Source organism: Tupaia chinensis, unplaced genomic scaffold (assembly GCF_000334495.1).
Source record: "Tupaia chinensis unplaced genomic scaffold, TupChi_1.0 Scaffold000316_1, whole genome shotgun sequence".
Lineage (NCBI taxonomy): Eukaryota > Metazoa > Chordata > Mammalia > Scandentia > Tupaiidae > Tupaia > Tupaia belangeri.
This window is the reverse complement of record NW_006159809.1, coordinates 4,257,978-4,276,916: the sequence shown is the minus strand read 5'-3', so window position 1 is coordinate 4,276,916 and position 18,939 is coordinate 4,257,978. Positions and strand designations below refer to the sequence as shown.

Below are 18,939 nucleotides of genomic sequence, written 5' to 3'. Positions count from 1 at the left end.
GTATAACAAAAAAAAAAAAAAAAAAGAATAAATAAAATTAAATAAATAATTCTTTAAAATGAAAAAAGTATGGAATTAGTATATGTATTTAATATTTTAAACTGTTCTGTATCCATGATTACTATGTCTCTTGTCTAATATTGCTAGTTCATGGACATATTTTTGGAGGAAAGATTTGATAGATGATTGTCTATTTTATTTATCCTTTTTTTAAAATTTTTAATTTGCTACAGGGTCTGTGTGTTCATTGGGGAGAGACAGAGAGAAAGAGGAAAAGTAAGAAATAACCCCCCCCCAGGATGACCTCATCCCCAGGGGATGGCCATACCCCAGTCCCTTCTCCATTCTTTTTTTGGGATTTTGGACCCACATGCACATGCTCCCTGCATGTTTCTCAAGCCACTGTGTCCAGGTTTTTAACCGCACAACTGGCCACGTGGGATCCAGCTGCCTTAACTACCTGCTAGTCCTTTATTTAATTTTGTTTGTTTTGTTTTTGTTTTGATATAGGGTACATGTGCTGGCCAGAAAGAGAACAGAGAAAGTAGAAATCACCCACTCCCACCCTCTGGGATGGCCAGGCAGCAGTCCCTTCTCCACTTTTCTCTTGGGATTCTGGCCACATAAGCACATCCCTCCAGCTTTGGCCACAGACTGCTGGTCTGGAACTTTAATTGCAAAGTTGGCCACGTGGCATCCAGCTGCCCCCGTCTACTACACCATTGCCTGGCCCAATTTGTCCTTTATAAAAAGACCCATTTAATTAATTTTATTGTTGAATTCTATGGGGGCTTTCATTCTAACTCGTTTTATCTGTAAATTTATCCATTTTTATCTCAGACATGCTTTGCATTTTTAATCATTCTAGTTAAGACATGGGCGTAAATAAACTTATACATTTTTAAAAGTTCCTGAGAAGAGCCAGCCCAGTAGCCTAGTGGTTGAGGAAGTCAGATCTCACGGCCAACGGTGTGATTTGACTCTTGAGCTGGGCACGCGTGCATGAATGCCCCAAATCCTGACAGGGTAGAGAAGTGGAGAGTGTATAACAGTGTGACCATAACCCAGTGGAAGGGTGCTTTTTCTCTCTCCCTCTCTCTCTTTTTGGCACTCTCTGGTTAGTGTACATGACTCAAAAAAAAAAAAAAAAAAGCTTTTTTTCCTTGATACAGTTCTGCCACATCTGCTTTCTTTTTATTTGCATCCACTTGGTGGATTTTGCTGCCCCTTTGTTTTCAACCAATCTGTGCCATTTTGTTTTAGATGTTTCTCTTATGAACAGGATTTTTTTTTTTTACTCAGTCTGAGAGTTTGCCTTTCTTGTTTTTTTTTTTTTTTCTTCTACTTTATGATTAGGTTAATCTAGTTCTACTGTCTTCCTTTGTGCTCTCATCTATTTATTTATTTAACTTATTATCATCATTATTATTTTAAAAATTTGCTATAGGGCATGTGTGCTTATCAGAAAGAGAGAGAAAGGAAAGTGACAAAGCAAGCCACCAAGTCTGGGACTGAATCACATGTGGGAGTCCAGTGCCCTAACCACCACGCCACCTACTGGCCCCTCCCCCCCAGTTTTTTGATATATTAGGTCATTGGGAAAGTCATGACTTTTTTTTTTATGTTTTTCTATGTAAAAATGTGTCATGACTTTCCTGACAACCCAGTAGTTTTTTTTTTTTCATTTTTCTTTCCTTTTTATGGATAATTTACTGTTTTTATCTATTAGTGGTAGCATTTAAATTAAAATATACATGTTTAGGGCTAGTAGGTGGCATAGTGGTTAAGGCACTAGACTCCCACACCCAACAGCTTAAAAAATCACATCAGGTTGGGAACCAGCAGTTAGTGTAATGGCTATGTCGCTGAACTCCCACATAGTCGACCGCCGTTCGCGTCCCGGACCCGGTGGCTTAAAACTCAAGCCGGGTGTGTGTGCATGCGTGTCCAAGATCCCGAGAGGAGAATGGAGGAGAAGGGATTGCGGCGTGACCATCCCCCCTGGGGGGTGATTTCTCGCTTTCTGTCTCTATGTCTCTGTCTGTCTGGCGAACGCATGCACCCTATAGCGAAAATCTCTCCAACAACAACAAAAAATCACATCAGTTTCATGTGTGTGTGTGCGCACGCGCGCACACCCAAAATCCCCAGAAGAAACTAGAGGATAACAGACTGTGGCATGGCCATACCCCCTGTGAAGTGAGTTCTTACTTTCCTTCTCTTTTGTATCTCTCTGTCTTTGGCAAGTGCGTGTGCCCTACGGCAAAACTTACCAAAAGAAAAAAAAAGTTTAAATCTATCTATCAATGTTAATAGAGTCTCTGTGAAAAAACAAAACTGGGGTGTTGTGGCATGGTAGTTGGGGTGATGAACTCCCACATGGTCAACTGTGGTTCTTTATGGCTTGCTTTCTCACTATCTTTATCTCTCTGGCTAAAAAAAATAATAAATTTAAATGAAATAAAATAAGTAAATCTTAAAGAAAACAAAACCGCTTCTTTTTTGTTACCTTCTTTTTCTACTCCATCCCCAAGGTATTGAAATCTGAAATTTTCTTGAGTCAGAATGATTTTGTAGTATGAAATTTTTTTTTAACAATTCTTACATTGGCATCAAATTGCATAACCACATAAATAATAGCTACTTTACCACTGACTCTGTTCTCCTAGTTTGTCATTGACCACTGTTTCCTCATCACCACATCTTCCCATTTCATAATTCTTTATTCATTTTTGAGATGATATATTCTAGAAGGTTTTTTTCTTTCCCAGAGAGCATATGTGGGTGGTATAATTTCTGAGTGAGTGCTTGTCTAAAACTGCCTTTCTCCCTGTAATATAAAGGTAATTTCTGTTGCAAGAGAAGTACTATGTGATGTTGATCTTGTTTTCTTCATGAGAAATTTGTGTTATTCCCCCATCGTTGGGTATTTTTGGTTTTTGTTTTGTTTCATTGTTAGAGAGCTTTTTGCCATAAAGTGCGTGTGCTCGCTGGAGAGACAGAGAAAGTAAGAAACCACCCCCTTGGGGGGGATGGCCATGCTGCGGTCTCTTTTTTCTCTTCCCAGGATCTTGGTCACACACGTACACGTGCCTGCGTGCCTCACGTGTTTCAAGCCACCAGGTCTGGGACTCTGCAGTCAGCCATGTGGGAGTTCAGTGCCTTAACCACCATGCCATCTGCTGGCCTCAGGATACACAGTTCTATTAGACAGGAAGTTTCAGTGGTGAGAGAGACACACAGTTTAGGGGTCTTCCTCTGCTCATTTCTTTTTCTTTAGAGAATGACATTTAACCTTCTGATTGGACTCTTTTTTTTTTTTTTTCCCACATGAAAAATGTTTAGTTTATTAGTCCTCTCATGAAAAATCCGCACAATCACCACAGATAATTATCGCAGAATCTTTACTCCTTTGACTGTTCTCCACTCTCCAACTCACTTTTTGCCAGCACCAACATTGGCCTTTGTGGTCCCCCTGACTTTCTTCATTCTGTTATTGCGTTCCTTTCGCAGTTTTCTTGACGTCTTTTTCTTCTCATAGAGGCCATGTCTTGCAAGTCTATGTTTGGGTTCATTTTTCTTCGCATAATCCAAAGAATCGTGAATCATGCCAAAGCCAGTTGTCTTGCCACCACCAAAATGGGTTCTGAACCCAAACACAAAGATGGCATCTAGTGTGGTCTTATACATCTTCGCTAGTTTTCCCCAAATTTCTGTCTTAGGTACTGTTGCCTTCCCGGATGAAGGACATCAGTGACCATTTGTTTCCTCTGAAGTAGTTGGTTGGTCATGAATTTCCTGGCTCGGATAATTATTTTGTCATTTATGATGGTGGTATATCCTCAAGCAGCCAAGGAGGGAAAGCCTGATTGGACTCTTCTGAAAAGGAAAATCATGTCCTTGATGAAGTAGCTTTTTCTGAACTAGGGGTACATTGAAGTTGCAGGAGATCATTGTGGCCTTTGTTTGATACAGAGTTGTATTAATTGCTATAAGGTGGGGCATAAGTGGCATTACATCATGATGTATTTTTCCAGAGAAAAGAAAAAGCAAAAAGTTTTGTTACCTACCAATACATTACAATGTGTATTGGATCTCCTACATCTCTTTCCATTTCGTTTATAATTTTCTGCTCCTATTTTTTCTATAGGGCGCGTGCGCTCACCAGACAGACAAGAGACAGACATAGAGACAGAAAGCGAGAAATCACCCCCCAGGGGGGATGGTCACGCCGCAATCCCTTCTCCTCCATTCTCCTCTCGGGATCTTGGGCACGCACGCACACACACCCGGCATGAGTTTTAAGCCACCGGGTCCGGGACACGAACCGCGGTTGACTACGTGGGAGTCCAGCGACATAGCCATTACGCTAACTGCTGGTTCCCATCTGCTCCTATTTTTTCATAGTTTTGAGAGAATTTCTTAAGCTGATATTCCATAGAAATTTTCTAATTCACTAATTAGGTTTACTGAGGCATACTGAAGATAGAAACTATCTTCCCTAGATATTTTTTCTTTGGCAATTACATTTTAAGAATGTCCTTTTCTTTTATTAAAGTTTTTATTTTATTTTAATTTTTTTTTCTTAATTTGATCAGAGACAGAGAGAAAGTGAGAAAGCAAGCCACCAGGTCTGGGACTCAGCCATGTAGGAATCCAGTGCCTCAACCTCCACACTACCTGCCAGCCCCAAGAATGTTATTTTCATATTGCTACTATGGTATTGTGTTCTTTTTTTATCAGTGAGACAAATCTCATTGAGATTTTTTGTTTTCTTCTGTTTCTCTGGCAACAGTTCTGAGCCTTCTCCTTTTGAATTGTGAATATTTTTATGTCCAGTTATTATTCCTCTATTTGTTTATATTTGGAGGGGTGTTTTGATTTGTTCTATAGCTGAGATGGGTTCTTTTAGAAACTACGTTGCTCCTGCTGATGCCTTTCCAAGGTCTGGGGCCCTTTTCAGAATCTAAGGGTACTATTTAGACAAATTAGACTACATGTCTTAATATTTTTTTCCCTTCTTGTACCTTTGTCTCCACTTTTCGTATTCTCTTCTCTCTCTGTTTTTTTGTTTGTTTGTTTGTTTGTTTGTTTGTTTTTTGTTGTGTGCTTGCGAGAGAGAGAGAGAGAGAGAGAGAAAGTAAGAAATCACCCCCCAGGGGGAAGGGCCACACTATTATCTATTCTCCTCTCAAGATTTTGGGCATGCACATACACATGTTCAGTGTGATTTTCAAGCTGTCAGGTCTAGGACTTGAACCACAGTCAGCCATGTGGGAATTTAGCACCTCACCTACCACTCCACCTCCGGGGCCCTCTCTCTCTCTCTTGAAGTTTATTCATTTCTTCCATGAAGGAGAGAGATAGCACCCCGACAAGGTTTTGATGCTAAAGGGGATTGATCATGAACATGCGTGTACCCAGCATACTCAGGGAGATCTGAGTTTCACGTAAACATGAAATCTTCCAATTTGGGTCAGCCTTGCAGAACAGCATGTTTTACTGCTGTACCCACGTTTTACTGCTGCACCGCTGTCTGGCCCTGTGAAATGCTCTTTTCTTATTCTCATTTTCATCTGTACAAATTTCACTCATTTTTTACTTCCCAGCTGAATACTATTCTCCAGAAACTTCATGAGATTTCCTCCACCATACTTTATTGCCCCTTTGTCGCACATTCTACCTTATATTCTCTTGTACATCTTTGTCACTCTCTTCCCTTTTGTATTGTGTTCATTCTTTGAGTTCAGGTACCATGTCTTGTTCACTTCTACATGAAGAGGTATTAGAATGAGGTTAAATGAAGCTAGGTTTGAATCACTATCCAACACTACTCACCGTGAGACCTTAGATAAGTAAATTAACCACTGAGTGGGTTTTCTGTGCCAAAACGAACATAACAACAGTACCTACCTCATGGAGCTGTTTTGAAGATGAAATGAGATATGATAGCACAGTGAACATCATGAACGTGATCCTGTCCCCCTTTTAGCCCCTAGCCCATGCAGCACCTCACCCACGCGTGCCTTTATTTAATGGTGATTGAATAAATGCAGCTTCTCAGTGCTTTGCAAAAAACCCACTTTGGTATTGAGTCAGCAGAACCCAGCAAAGAATCCTGAGCTCTTGAGTATCCAACACACATGTCCTCTTGCATATGCGCAGTAAGCAAAACTCTACATTGCATTTTGTAAAATCTCTAGTATAAAGTAGAGTTGAACATGTGTACATTTGAACACATTGTAGTCCTTCCCTGAAAGGGCTGCATTTCTCTTTGGTTGGTGGTTAGCTTTTTATACAAGCAGTTACTTTCTTGTCTGCCTTTAAGTTTTATAAAGAGATAGCCACAGGTGGAAGCGCAAAAGAGAAACCACAGAGTGTCACATGGAGAGATTTGAGTTACAGCAGGATATTAGATGTGTTGATTCTATGTGTGATCTTCTCTGTTACATTGAAGATGGCATGTCATCTCCCTCTATCAGATTCTTGTCTAATAAGGTAGGAAAATCTCATCCCTGATTATGTAGCTTTGACTAAGCTGGAGATCTGAATATGTCTTTTAAGTGGAAGGAGATTTTTATAACTCCTTATTCCTTGATTATTAAACCAGCTTGGGGACAACATGGAGTAAATATGCCTTCTAGAAACTGCTCTTTTTTTTACATCTCCCTCTAGGCCGGCACTACCCAAAGTCTTGGAAACTTGCTAGATATGATGTATCGAGAGCCAACACGATGGTCCTACACATTCCAGACATTTTCCTTCATGAGCCGCCTGAAAGTACAGCTGGAGCCCTTCCCTGAGAGATTCCTACAGGCCACGATGCCAGTGCAGATCTTTGAGAGGTCTGTGTACAGTGACAGGTAAGATGCCACATCCTGCACCCAGGTGCAAGCTGCATGCCCAGTTGTGCATGTTTGTTCTTCCCGCGTAAGCCCTGCACTAGTCATGAAACTTAGACTTAGAAAAGTGCCTTCTTTTTAAGATAGTACTGTATAGATTTGTACAGAATTTTAATTCTCTACCAAGTTATATATAGAGAAAGGAAATTACATTTTTTTATAAATTGAATGCATCAAATTTCCCACATTACCGTCAATTACCTTCTGTTTCCTTGTTTTTTTGGCATAGAGGCAAGTGGTAGTACCTAGTGTAAACATACTAAAAGGCACAGAATAGTCACTCAAGCAGCAGCATTTCTTCTAGGAAACCAAATGATTCAGTGGTTGTTTGTTACCTTTAAGAAAAAAGCACAGCGGGGCCGGCAGATGGTGTGGTAGTTAAGGCGGCTGGACTCCCACATGGCTGACCACAGTTCAAGTCACAGACCTGGCAGCATGCTTTCTCATTTTCCTTCTCTCTTTGGTCATCTTCAAAATAAAATAAAATAACGACAATTAATAAAATTAAATAATTCTTTTTTAAAGAACTATTTACTTTTTATTTAACTTTATTTATTTACTTATTTTGATTTGACCAGCGAGCAAGAGAGAGAAAGCAAGCTGCCAGGTCAAGAACTTGAACCGTGGTCGGCCATGTGAGAGTCCAGCGCCCCTAACCACCACACCACCTGCTGGCCTCAATAAAATCATTCTTGAAAAAAAAAGAAGAAGAAGAAAAAAAAAAGCAGAGGGGATTAAAATTTATATTCCTAAGATGATATAAGAGATATATTCATCCTTTTTCATTATTTAAGAAAGGATGTCTAGGCAGAAATAGCAGTGTGATAAAATGGCTTTCGTCTCAGATTTAGCCTTTTTTGAACTCCTTCTGTGACAGGGCTTATTCTGGCCAGAGCTTATAGTGAATATCCAGTGCCTCTGTCCGGTCAGGGAAGGCATCAGCTGCCCACCTGAGAGAGTGAGGTGTCAGTCATGTTGCCTAAAGGCTAGCAGTAGGCCTGGGAAGTGAGCCCATCTGTTCCAGAAGAGTGAGGCTATCCAGGCTTTGGAACTTTCAGCCCTGCCACAGAGACCAGTCTGTGGTGACTTATGGTTAAGCTTCCTAGAGACGAAGCAAGGGTGGGTTGATCTGGACACAGCTGAGATTTTGCTGATCTGAAGGCTATGAATGACCCGTTTTGGTATACAATGGTACTTTCAAGCAAAATTGCCTGCCTTAAGCTCCATTAAGTTATCAGAATGGAAAATGCTGAATTTTCATTGTCCATTCACTACTGAAGACATTCAGTTAGTTGGTTATCCTTTTAATTCCAAATCATTCAAAGCGGTACTGCTTTTTAGTGCTCCTTAAAGCTTCCTGGAGGACAAAAATAAAGGTACATTCTAAATGTTGTATGTTTTTTCTGGCTTTATTTACAAATTATGCAGGATATGTAAAATAAACCCTATACACTATAAATTCCTATGTATCCTAGAGAGCCTACTCTTCATAATTGCTAAATATATGGTTACAAACAGTTGGGCTATAGGTTTTCATTTTTTTCCCACTGTTAGTTACTTACTGCCCATTTTCTTTTCTCCTCTCCCAAGCTATGCCTCTTGGAGTAGGACATTGAATTACACATAACCTCCTGGGCTGCGTGGAACCTTTTCCACAGTTGACCTTTTGATTTCTAGCCCCTTAGTAAGTTAAGCAGGTGCAAGACCCCTCAGAGAAAGACAGAGAAATAGAAATAGTTCATTAGAAACACTTTCTTAAGAAGCTACATGGATCTTAACATTTACTTGTAAAGGAAGAGATGAGAATTGATTATACTATGGGCAGCTTAGCTACGCATTCTAGGTGCTTTCTTTAGAGAGGCATTTTTGATAAAGAAAAGAATAACAAATCCTGAGAGTAGTTTAGACTTTTTCCATTCTTTTTCAAATTTCATTCATTCATTTATTCTCCCATAAGAGATTTTTTGCATGTCTCCTGTGTTCAGGCACCAGGCCTGGCCCCAAGACTGCAGCAGTGAATAAGGCAAATGCAGTCCCTGCCTTCATATGGAGCCTCATCTAACAGGGTCTGACAGTCACTCACATGTATGAGTTATGTTCCAAAAGAGGAAGATAGCTTATTTGGTAGAGTAGGTTATAAGGAAGAAGAAGTCTAAGCCTTCTGCTTCCCTTAAAGGAAACACTAGCATGTGGTTTTAGAGCAGAGGGACTGATTGCAGGTTCTTCAGCCCTGTTCTTTCCTGTAGCCCCTGCATTCAGTCTTTCCCCGTCCATTCAGCACCACACTCTGCTACCCCAGCTTGCCCCATCACCACCAGCTTTGGAGAGAGAGGGGAAATGCTCATCCTCAAGAGGCAAGGGCCCCTTGTTTAGGGCTTAGTAACAGATCTTTCATTTCTCTCTATAAGATCTAAATACTATCTTTTAGGTCTCTGTGAAAAAGCTGAAAACATTTTTCAGAAATTGAGTTACGAAAGTCACCTTTACCTTGGGACCGGCAGATGTCATAGTGTCGATGTTGCTGGACTCCCACCTAGTCGACCAAAGTTTGAGTCCCAGACCCAGCAGTTTAATACTCATGCCAGGAGTGTGTGCGTTTGTGCCCAAAATCTCAAGAGGAGAATGGAGGAGAAGGGACTGTGGCTTGGCCATGCTTCCGCGGTGATTTCTTGCTTTCTCTCTTTGTCTGTCTGGTGAGTGCATGTGCCCTACAGCAAAAATCTCTCTTAAAAAAAAAAAAGAAAAGAAAAGAAAAAACAAAAACCTTTTTCTTTGCCTTCAGCTAAACCATTCCAGACTGGAGTGTCACTAGTTTACTTTTGTAGTTTCCAAATTATTTTCTTAGTAGCAAAGAGCAGTTACAGTAATAACTAAGTTATCTTGAATACTGTTTGCCGGTCAGCCTTCTAAGCACTTTATGAGCATTATACAAGTCATCACAACAGTGAGCTGGGAGAGGTGAGGTGACGTGGCCAGGGTGACGAAGCTACTGGACATTGTAGCCAGGATTGATCCTGCAGCATTACTCTGGAACCTCTCCTTGAAATGATCCCAGCCTTGAGTCTGCGCTTTCCTGAGCCATTTGTACACTTTTCCAGAAGTGGCGAGTTACTGAGCGTTGCCTTAGAAACTGGAGTTCCTTGTTCAGGGTGTAAATTGTGTTTTGTATCAAGATGCCTGAGGTTTGAAAGCAGAATTGACCCTTTTGAAGCAATGGTTTCTGTTCAACTCTGATTTCCTATTTACCAGATGTTCCTTTCATTGTAGCAGTTAGTGAGGAGCAAAACTAGTTTGGATATTTAGCTTTAGCTTTCTTTTATCTGAATTAGAAACATAGCAGCCAAGGAAGCAAGCAAGTAAGAATCCATATATATTTTGGAAGAGAGTCTGTTTGGGAAGCCCAGATTTAATAGAAAATACATTTCCTGATCCCCCAGATGACACAGTTTGTTCTATACTTCTCAATTAGACCAAAGGGTAGCTCAGCAGCCCTCAGTCCTTAAGTCAAAGGCAGTGGGTGACTTTTTACTAGGGTTTTTTTTTTTAGGTTTTTGCTATAGGGCACACGTGCTCACCAGGAAGACAGAGAGAGACAGACAGAAAGCGAGAAATTACCCCCCAGGGGGCATGGCCACACCGCAGTCCCTTCTCCTCCATTCTCCTCTCGGGATCTTGGGCACACACACACACGCCCAGCGTGAGTTTTAAGCCACCAGGTCCAGGACTTGAACCGCGGTCAAGTTCAGTGACATAGCCATTATGCTAACTGCTGGTCCCAAGGTTTTCATGTTTTGTTTTGTTTTGTTTTTTGTTTTTAGTTTTTGCTATAGGGCGCATGTGTTTGCTAGAGGGAGAGAAAGAATGTGAAAAATCACACCCATCTGTAGAGGGGATGGCCATGCCACAGTTCTTTCTCTTCCTGTCTCCTCTCCAGCTTTTGGACATGCACATGTTCCTGGCATGATTTTCAAACTGCTAGGTCTAGTACTTGAACCCCATAGTTGTCAGGTGTCCAGTGCCTTAACCTTCACAATACCTGCTGGTCCTGTTTTTTTGTTTGTTTGTTTGTTTTTTATGCGGGGGGTGGGGCTGTAATCATAAGGAATTCTCAGAAGTTCTAGTTTACATGCACTGTTTGCTGTGTATTCTAGCTGATTTCTAGCAGGGAAAATTATTAAGGACCGCTGGTATTCTCTTCTCGTGTCCCATGTCTTTCAGTGAATTAGCCCATCTGGAAAGCTGCAATTTCAGCCTCTAAAGTCTAGATGCTATTTCCCATTTTAGTGTTGAGCAGGGAGGGAGATATGGGTGAAGAATTCAGATTTCTTAAGGATGAGTTAGAAAGGTTAAGTGGCTTGAACAGATATGGAACAAGTTGGTTATTGATTTTTCTGCTTCTCTCTCTCTTATCCCTTTCATTCCATTTCCCACCCCTTCTCCCTCCCATCCCCATCCCACTTACATTTCCAACCAGGTATATCTTTGCAAAGAATCTTTTTGAAAATGGTTCCCTCAGTGACATCGAATGGCATATCTATCAGGACTGGCATTCTTTCCTCCTGCGGGAGTTTGCCAGCCGGCTCATTTTACATGGCTTCATCTACCTTCAGGCGACTCCCCAGGTAACACAGAGCCTAAAGCCTTGGACTTTAGGGCCATATGAGACCTAGGAATTGACCATCTCTAAGCTTCTGTTTTCCTAATTGGAAAAGTTAGAGTGTGGGTATTATCTGGAACCCAGAGAGCCGTGGGTGAATGCCCTCCGATCCTAGCAGTGAGCACCCATTTCGTACAGGTTTTGTGCAGCAGGTGCTAAAGCACTGGCCATCCCTACAAGTCCCTGGTGAGGCAGCAGCAGTATGGAGCACAGGGGGCGCTATCTTACTGTTCAGCTCAGGGGTTGCAGGTTGGATGCTCTGACTGCAGCCAGTAGCCTCAGGTCTTCCTTCCTTCTGACTGGGTCATCAGAATCTGTAGTGTTCTCGGTGATTTCCTGAATAGGCTTTGGGGAGGAAGAGTAGAAGTTTCCCTTACTGGTACTACTAAAATGTATAGCCCCTTTAGAACGTTGAGGATGCCACTGGTAAGGCGGGATGACTTGCAGAAATCACATTCCCTGACTCTGACTTGGACTTTGGAGCCAGCCCAGCACACAATAGGATGTGCCATGGCACTAGAGTCTCTGGAGACCTCAGTAGTCCTTGGGCATTCCCTAAAAATCTTGCCACTAGAGGGGTCCTTGCCCGTGAAATCCATTGGCTCTGACTAGGTGACCTCTGAGGGCTCTGCTGGAGTGGGATTCTGAGCTAGGGCAAGAAGTGTTTTCTGAGAGATGTTTTGCTTTCTTGACACAGTCAAGTGCCGTTATACCACATCGTCTTGGGAGGGAAAGCAGTCTTCAGGCTTGAGGCCATGTTTGGTGGAGTTGAGAATAAGTGCTGTGGACAGAGGGAGCTGTGAGTGAGCAGAGTTAGAGAACAAGTGGGAAAGCGCCTGTCACACAGACTCCCAACAAGCCAAAGGGGAAAAAGGGCCTCGCCTCAGGAAGGTAGCACCCAGAAGAGGCCTTGGAGTGGGACTGGGACCAGATATTGGAGATCTTTGTGTCAGGAGTTTCTGGAGATTATGAGGCTCATTCTTAGGAGGGAATATGAGGTTCTGTAGAAATAAACAGGGCCTGAGGTTTAAAATGGAGCTGAACTAAGGAGTCAGTGAGACTAGAGGCTAAGAACCTTTTTTGAAAAGAACAAAGCTAGGGACCAGCAGTTAGCGTAATGGCTATGTCACTGAACTCCCACGTAGTCCACCGTGGTTTGAGTCCCGGACCTGGTGGCTTAAACTCACGCCGGGTGCATGTGCGTGCGTGCCCAAGATATCGAGAGGAGAATAGCGGAGAAGGGATTGCGACGGGGCCATCCCCCCTGGGGGGTGATTTCTCGTTTTCTGTCTCTTTGCCTCTCTCTGTCTTCCTGGCGAGCACACGTACCCTATGGCAAAAACCTCTATTTAAAAAAAAAGAACCAAGCTAAAATTAGATGCATTAATTGCAAATGAACCGGTTGGGTCATATGTGACTCTTTCCATCTTCATTGCCTGGGAGCAGGAATAGAAGGGGCAAATTACGAATGCGATTATACTTTAGGGGTAAGGATTGGTGGCAGTGATTAGGGGAACAGAAGCCCCTGCCAAAGGGGATGGCTTGAAGTAGCTGAGCACAGGATCCAGGCTGAGAGTGCAGTGGAGTGGGGCAGAGTAGAGATTTGGGTTAGATGTGAAGCAATGAAAGGTTTTCCCTGGGAAAACTGGGCTGGACTGACAGAGCAGAATGTTGAGGGACTGAGCCTTAGAAGTAGGGAGAGCACTGACCTAACCTTTTCCAAGAGAAGCAGAACTTTGACCCGGTCAGCTCAGTGCCATGAAGACCGTGCTGGGGAGGAACAAAGAAGGACGTGGGCTGACTCATTTCTGGGAGTGAATCAAGGCTGCTGGGCCTGGCCTGCTACAGAGGCTCTAGTTTCTAGGGAGAGAAGGTTGGACCCGGACACTGGGACCCGGGCACGAAAGTGAGAATGACTTCCTCACCTCTCTTTCTTGTGCACTCCAGGGCATAGGAATGAGGATTATTATTACTCTTCTCACTGTGTGTGGGGGGGGTGTCTTTGTGGAAAGGCTAATTAAAGTGGTTTTTTTGGGGGGGAGGCGTGGAGTTTGCTATAAGACACATACACTCGCCAGAAAGACAGAGAGAGACAAAAAGCAGAGAAATCAATCCCCAGGGGGATGGCCATGCTGCAATCCCTTCTCCTCCATTCTCCTCTTGGGATCTTGGGCACGCACGCACACGAGCCCGGCATGAGTTTAAGCCACTGGGTCCGGGACGCGAACCGCGGTCGACTACATGGGAGTCCAGCGACATAGCCATTACGCTATCTGCTGGTCCCTAGCTAATTGAAGTTTTTCAAGTAAGATGCTGTGAGAAGGATTGTTGCACTTTAATGGAAAAAAAAAATTAACTTATTCATTTTGAGATTGGATAGAGATTTTAGTGCTATTTTGAGGGCATTAGAGCCAGGGACCCTGGATTGCCTGTGTCCTTTCCCAAAGTCAGCCCTGTCATCGTCTGTGTGATCCATTGATAACTATATCCAAGGAAAGAGCAGAACAGAAGTTTCAGTATCTCTGTGTGAAAAGCTGTGCAATGCCAGTGCTCCTGTGTGGAGTCCTGGTGAACACTAAGTTTAGATCACATGAAATAAACCTCAGCAGGGCCTTCTGCTCTTTCCCAGTCTCCCCTAAATTCTAAAAAAGCAAGCAAGCCAACAAGTTAAAAAAAAATAAAAGAGAAGTGGCTTGGTCTCAGCGTTCCCACCCAGCCCCTTGGTATCAGAAAGAGAGAGTGCAGCGGGCCAGTGTGCCTCAAAGAGCCAGGCCTTGCCTGTGACTGTTGCAGCATGGAGACTGCATGCAGGGAGCACACCAGAGCAAATGGCACCTGGGTTTGAGCTTGGGAGGTATGGAGACCAGGCCTGCCAGCAGGCTGGTCCACCTTCTATCTCAGATTCCAAGCATTCCTAGCAGCGGCCCTTCTTCCTGGGAAGTGCAGGTTAAGGAGAAGATCCATAAAAGGATCCCTTCCCTGCCATTTGCAACTGTGCTGTCTTTCCTCTTCACATTCTGGTATGTCTTCCCTTTGAAGCTAAGAGGAGAATAGGAATCAGATTGAAGCACTATTTGCACAGAATTTTTTTCTTTTAAAGAGGTTTTTGTTACAGGGCACAGGCACATATGCTTGCCAGAAAGACAGAGAGAGACAGAGAGACAGAAAGTCAGAAATCACCCCCAGGGGGGATGGCCATGCCACAATCCCTTCTCCTCCATTCTCCTCTTGAAATCTTGGGCACGCAGGTACATGTGCCCAGCGCGAGTTCAAGCCACCGAGTCTGGGACTTGAACCACAGTTGACTACATGGGAGTCCAGCAACATAGCCATTATGCCATCTGCTGGTCCCCAGAATTTTTTCTTTTAATAAAAGGATTTGTTGTAACCATATTTATAAAAACTATGCCAAATGCTTAAAATAGGAGTTTACTTAGACTTCTAGGGGAAAAAAGTTTGCTCTGTTAAGCAAATTAATAGTAAAAAGAGAAATGTTAGCCTGTTTTTATAGGAGATCAATGTTAGCATCAATGTTTGTCTCCAAGCACTGAATGGATAATTATAAATAGCTTTTGTAAAAACAATCGCCTTGCCCTTGTGTGTACTTGAAAATACATAGCCACATTTAAAAAAATATTTATTTTTGCTATTTAAAACAGTATTTTTGTCACAGAGGAAAATTAGGTAGCTTTGCTATATTTAGAAATCCTAAAGCTACCGTGCTGGTGGAAATCTAAATTGGTTAGCCTCTAAGCAGGAAGTTTGGTGGCATATGACAATAAGAGGTAAGTGCACATACCTTTCACCCTAGTAATGCTGCTTGGAATTCACTCCATAATATGCTCACGCACAGGCAGATGGCCTATGTGCAAGGCGGTATTGTTTGTAGTAACAGATCACTGGAAACAACCCAAGTGTTCATCAGGAGGGACTGGTTGCATATATTATGCTCAGGCCACACAATGGGAAACTCTGAAGACATTTAAAAAAAAAAAAAAGGGAATGAGAATGTTTCTTCTGTGGTGATGTGTAACCATCTCCAATACACATTGTTTAGTGAAGAAAAACAAGAACAGTACATGGCTGAGCCCCTTTTTTATATGAGGTCGTTGGGAAAGTCATGATGTATTTTTCTATGTGTTCTTATGCAAAAATGCGTCATGACTTTTCTGTTGACTCTATAAGAGGGTAAGAACATACATATTCATAGAATACTTCTGAAAGTATTTTAGTATACTTTCATGTATAGTAAAGTTAGTCACGTCGCTTGTCCGTGCAGGGGAAAGCTGGTAACTGGAAGTCACAGTGTACTAGAACTGTGTGTGATGACAGAGGGAGGAGAACAATGGGGGAAGGTCTCGAGGCCATCAGCAGTGAGGGTGGGGGTGCAGGGGTAGGAAGATAGGAAGAAGGAAGAAAAAGAGGCAGGTTCAGAATAACTGGAAAGGATGAAAGGAGGAGAAAAAGGTAAGTGCAGATAGAAAGACAGCTCAGAAATTAAAATGTTAAATGAATATGAGTGGAAATTAAATAAATACACTAGGTCCCCTGTATCTGTGGATTCCACTTCCACATATTAAACCAACTGCAGATTGGAAAAAAAAAATGGTTTTGGTTGCATCTGTACTAAACACATACACTTTTCATTGTTCCCTTAACAATGTTGAAACTACCTACATAGCGTATGTTTTGTATTAGCTATTATAAGTGACCTGAGATGATTTAAAGGGTACAGGAGGATGTGGCTAGGCTATACACAACTGTGCCATTTCACATGAGAGCCTGGAGCATCTGCAGATTTTGGTATACACAGGACGTCATGGAACTAATCCCCTGAGGGACACTGAGGAACAATTCAATGTACAGTAAATATTTATTAACCATCTGCTCAGCCAGATCTTGTGCTTCAGCCCTATAATGACAAACTTGGACCCTGCTCGGGTGTTCTTCAGTCATTGTGCCCTCATAGGGTCCTGGCAGACTTCCCTCTGTGCCCTGGTTCCTCTGAAATACCACTGGGGTATGTTTCCCCAGGGCCCAGCACAGTGCTCAGCTCACAGAGCAGTGCTCCATAAGCTGGTGTGAGAGGTGAAAGGGGAGCTCCACAGAAGTGGGGACTTGAGTATCCTGCCTCTTCCCTGAAACACCCTCTGAGCACCGAAGTCCACATTGCTCTCCCCCTTATCTGAACCACTGTGTTTTACTTACTGTCTAACTAAATTAACTAGAGACTTCATCTGAGTTTGGGACAGTTATTAAATGATTAGTGGGAAGGGAGAGACGAGATAAGTGCTGTTTGTGTGTGTGTTGGTTTTGAAAAATTGGACATAGGTCATAAAGGAAATTTGTTTACATGACTTCATTTCCTCAAAGGAAAGGTAGGATGGGAGGGAAACAACAAAGACCCACCCATATCTTTGGGAATACTGTACACTATACTTGGAAATAAAGTTTATAGTTTCTTAAGTATTTGAAAGGGAAATCAGTGAGTTAATCCAGCTGTTCTTTCAGGACAGTTGACATTGAATAACGAAATGTTTGCCAGCCAGTGAGAGGAATGAGGGCAATTCAGGCAAAACAAACATTTGGAGCAAGTTTTAAGGTGTGAAAGAGCTCACCCATCCCATGGGAGGGAGGGCACGGGAGGGAGGCCAGTCTGGCTAAAGCAGTGAGTCCAGGGGAGGAGCTGAGGAAGCCGAGAGGGGCGGAGTAGGGGGGTGGGCTTTTAGGACAGGTAACCAACAATACCGCATTATCTGAGTCAGTGGGCTTCAGACTTCCTTCCAGTAAGTGCAGAATAGAGTTAGGCACACTCTGTAAAGTAGGAGGGAGGGGGAGTCAGTCTGAAGTCTCACCGTTCCCTCCACCACCACCACCAATTCTTTGTCTTACTTTAATTCTACTCCAGAGCAAGAATTTGGTATGACATGAAGATGTTTCTACACATACTTTCTAAACCACAAGGTTATGTTGTAGGCAGTGACAAGCCTATGAAGGATTTAAGCAAGGAAAGTAAAGCCATTATATTACATTACTTTGGAAGGGGGCACTGAAGGGAACAGATGAGGGTGAGAACAGCTTCTGCCAAGAGCTTGCCACACTTCACCCCAGTGAATCTTATAGCAGCATATGGGGTGGATGGAGAATGAGGAAATGGAAGCCCACAAAGATGGCACTGCTAGTACATAAGGAAGGAACGAGCCCCTTTAAAGCTGTGCTCTTTCGACATGCTTTTCTGCCTCTAGGAAGGCTCTGGCCATTCACCCATGTGAGAGGTGATGAGTAGAGGGATGGGCTTTTAGGATAGCTAACCAACAATACCGCATTCTCTGAGTCAGTGGGCTTCAGACTTCCTACCAGTAAGCGCAGAATAGAATTAGGCACACTCTTCTAATCCCTCTGACGAGGGTAGAGGTGAAAGGAGAGGCAAGGGGAGAACCAACTGGAGAGAGATGAGAGAATTTAGAAACTTACTGGATGTGGTTGGGAGGAGGAAAAAGAAGGGTAATTCTAGGCTCCAGGCCTGGATGGCTGAGGGGATGATGTTTGCCATTGACCAACTTAAGGTGCACCAGAGGAAGACAGGCTGGAGGGGAGGTGGAGAGAGGGGTGTAGATCCTCTGATGAATGAGAAAGCAAGATGGCAGAAGCAAAGTCATAGTTCGTAGTGCCCACCAAGATAGACAGATTCAGGAGTGGATCTCAGTGCCCCCGAGACTGCTTTCTAACAGCTAGAGCAGCAGATGTGCTCAGCAGGGCCTGGGATTGTCTTCTAGGTTTGTTTGAAGAGACTACACCAGAGGGCCAGAGAGGAAGAAAAAGGAATCGAGCTGGCCTATCTTGAGCAGCTCCATGGACAACACGAAGCCTGGCTTGTTCACAAGACAACTGCGTAAGTGGAGAAAAGAGCAGTATCAGACAGACCTGATTCCTATAGCCAGCTGCTAAAAACTGAAGTTTAGTGTGCAACCCCGTAAGAAGGTTTGGCATATACTAGAAGTAGTTGGAAATGCCACACTTTTTCTAATTCAGAAATTTAATATTGAATATTATCTGTATATTTCAAGGGTCTTTTTATTAGGCTGTTTCTCCAGTATTATTCTTTTTTTTTTAACTTTTCCCTAGACTGAACATTGTGATTCATGATGATGATAGTTGGTTCAGGGTGAAGGGCTGAAAATGTTAGAGAAATTGATTTTATTAAGTTACCCTCCTGGTTTCTGCCTGTCCTCCATTCTGGCTTAGTATATTGTCCTCTTAAAATGTTTGGAGCCCTGACCTTCAGTAACGTTCTCAGGACTAAAGAGAGCTGAACCACCTTTTTTTTTTTTTTTTTTTTTTAAAAAGACAGTTTTGTTAGGGGGGCTGTGCACTTCTAAA

The 18,939-nt window shown here is 42.8% G+C and overlaps 1 protein-coding gene across 3 annotated transcripts in view; it reads left to right on the top strand.

The window, feature by feature from the left end:
- Window positions 1–18,939, top strand: part of DGUOK (deoxyguanosine kinase) — a 38,633-nt gene that overhangs the window by 18,517 nt on the left and 1,177 nt on the right. For 2 of the 3 annotated variants that reach the window (XM_006151237.3, XM_027772957.1), the window contains 3 exons: window positions 6,676–6,863; window positions 11,377–11,524; window positions 18,336–18,451. In XM_006151237.3, coding sequence (XP_006151299.3) covers window positions 6,676–6,863; window positions 11,377–11,524; window positions 18,336–18,451 — 452 coding nt within the window. The remainder of the gene's footprint in view (window positions 1–6,675; window positions 6,864–11,376; window positions 11,525–18,335; window positions 18,452–18,939) is intronic. The other variant, XM_006151238.3, reaches the window with a different exon arrangement.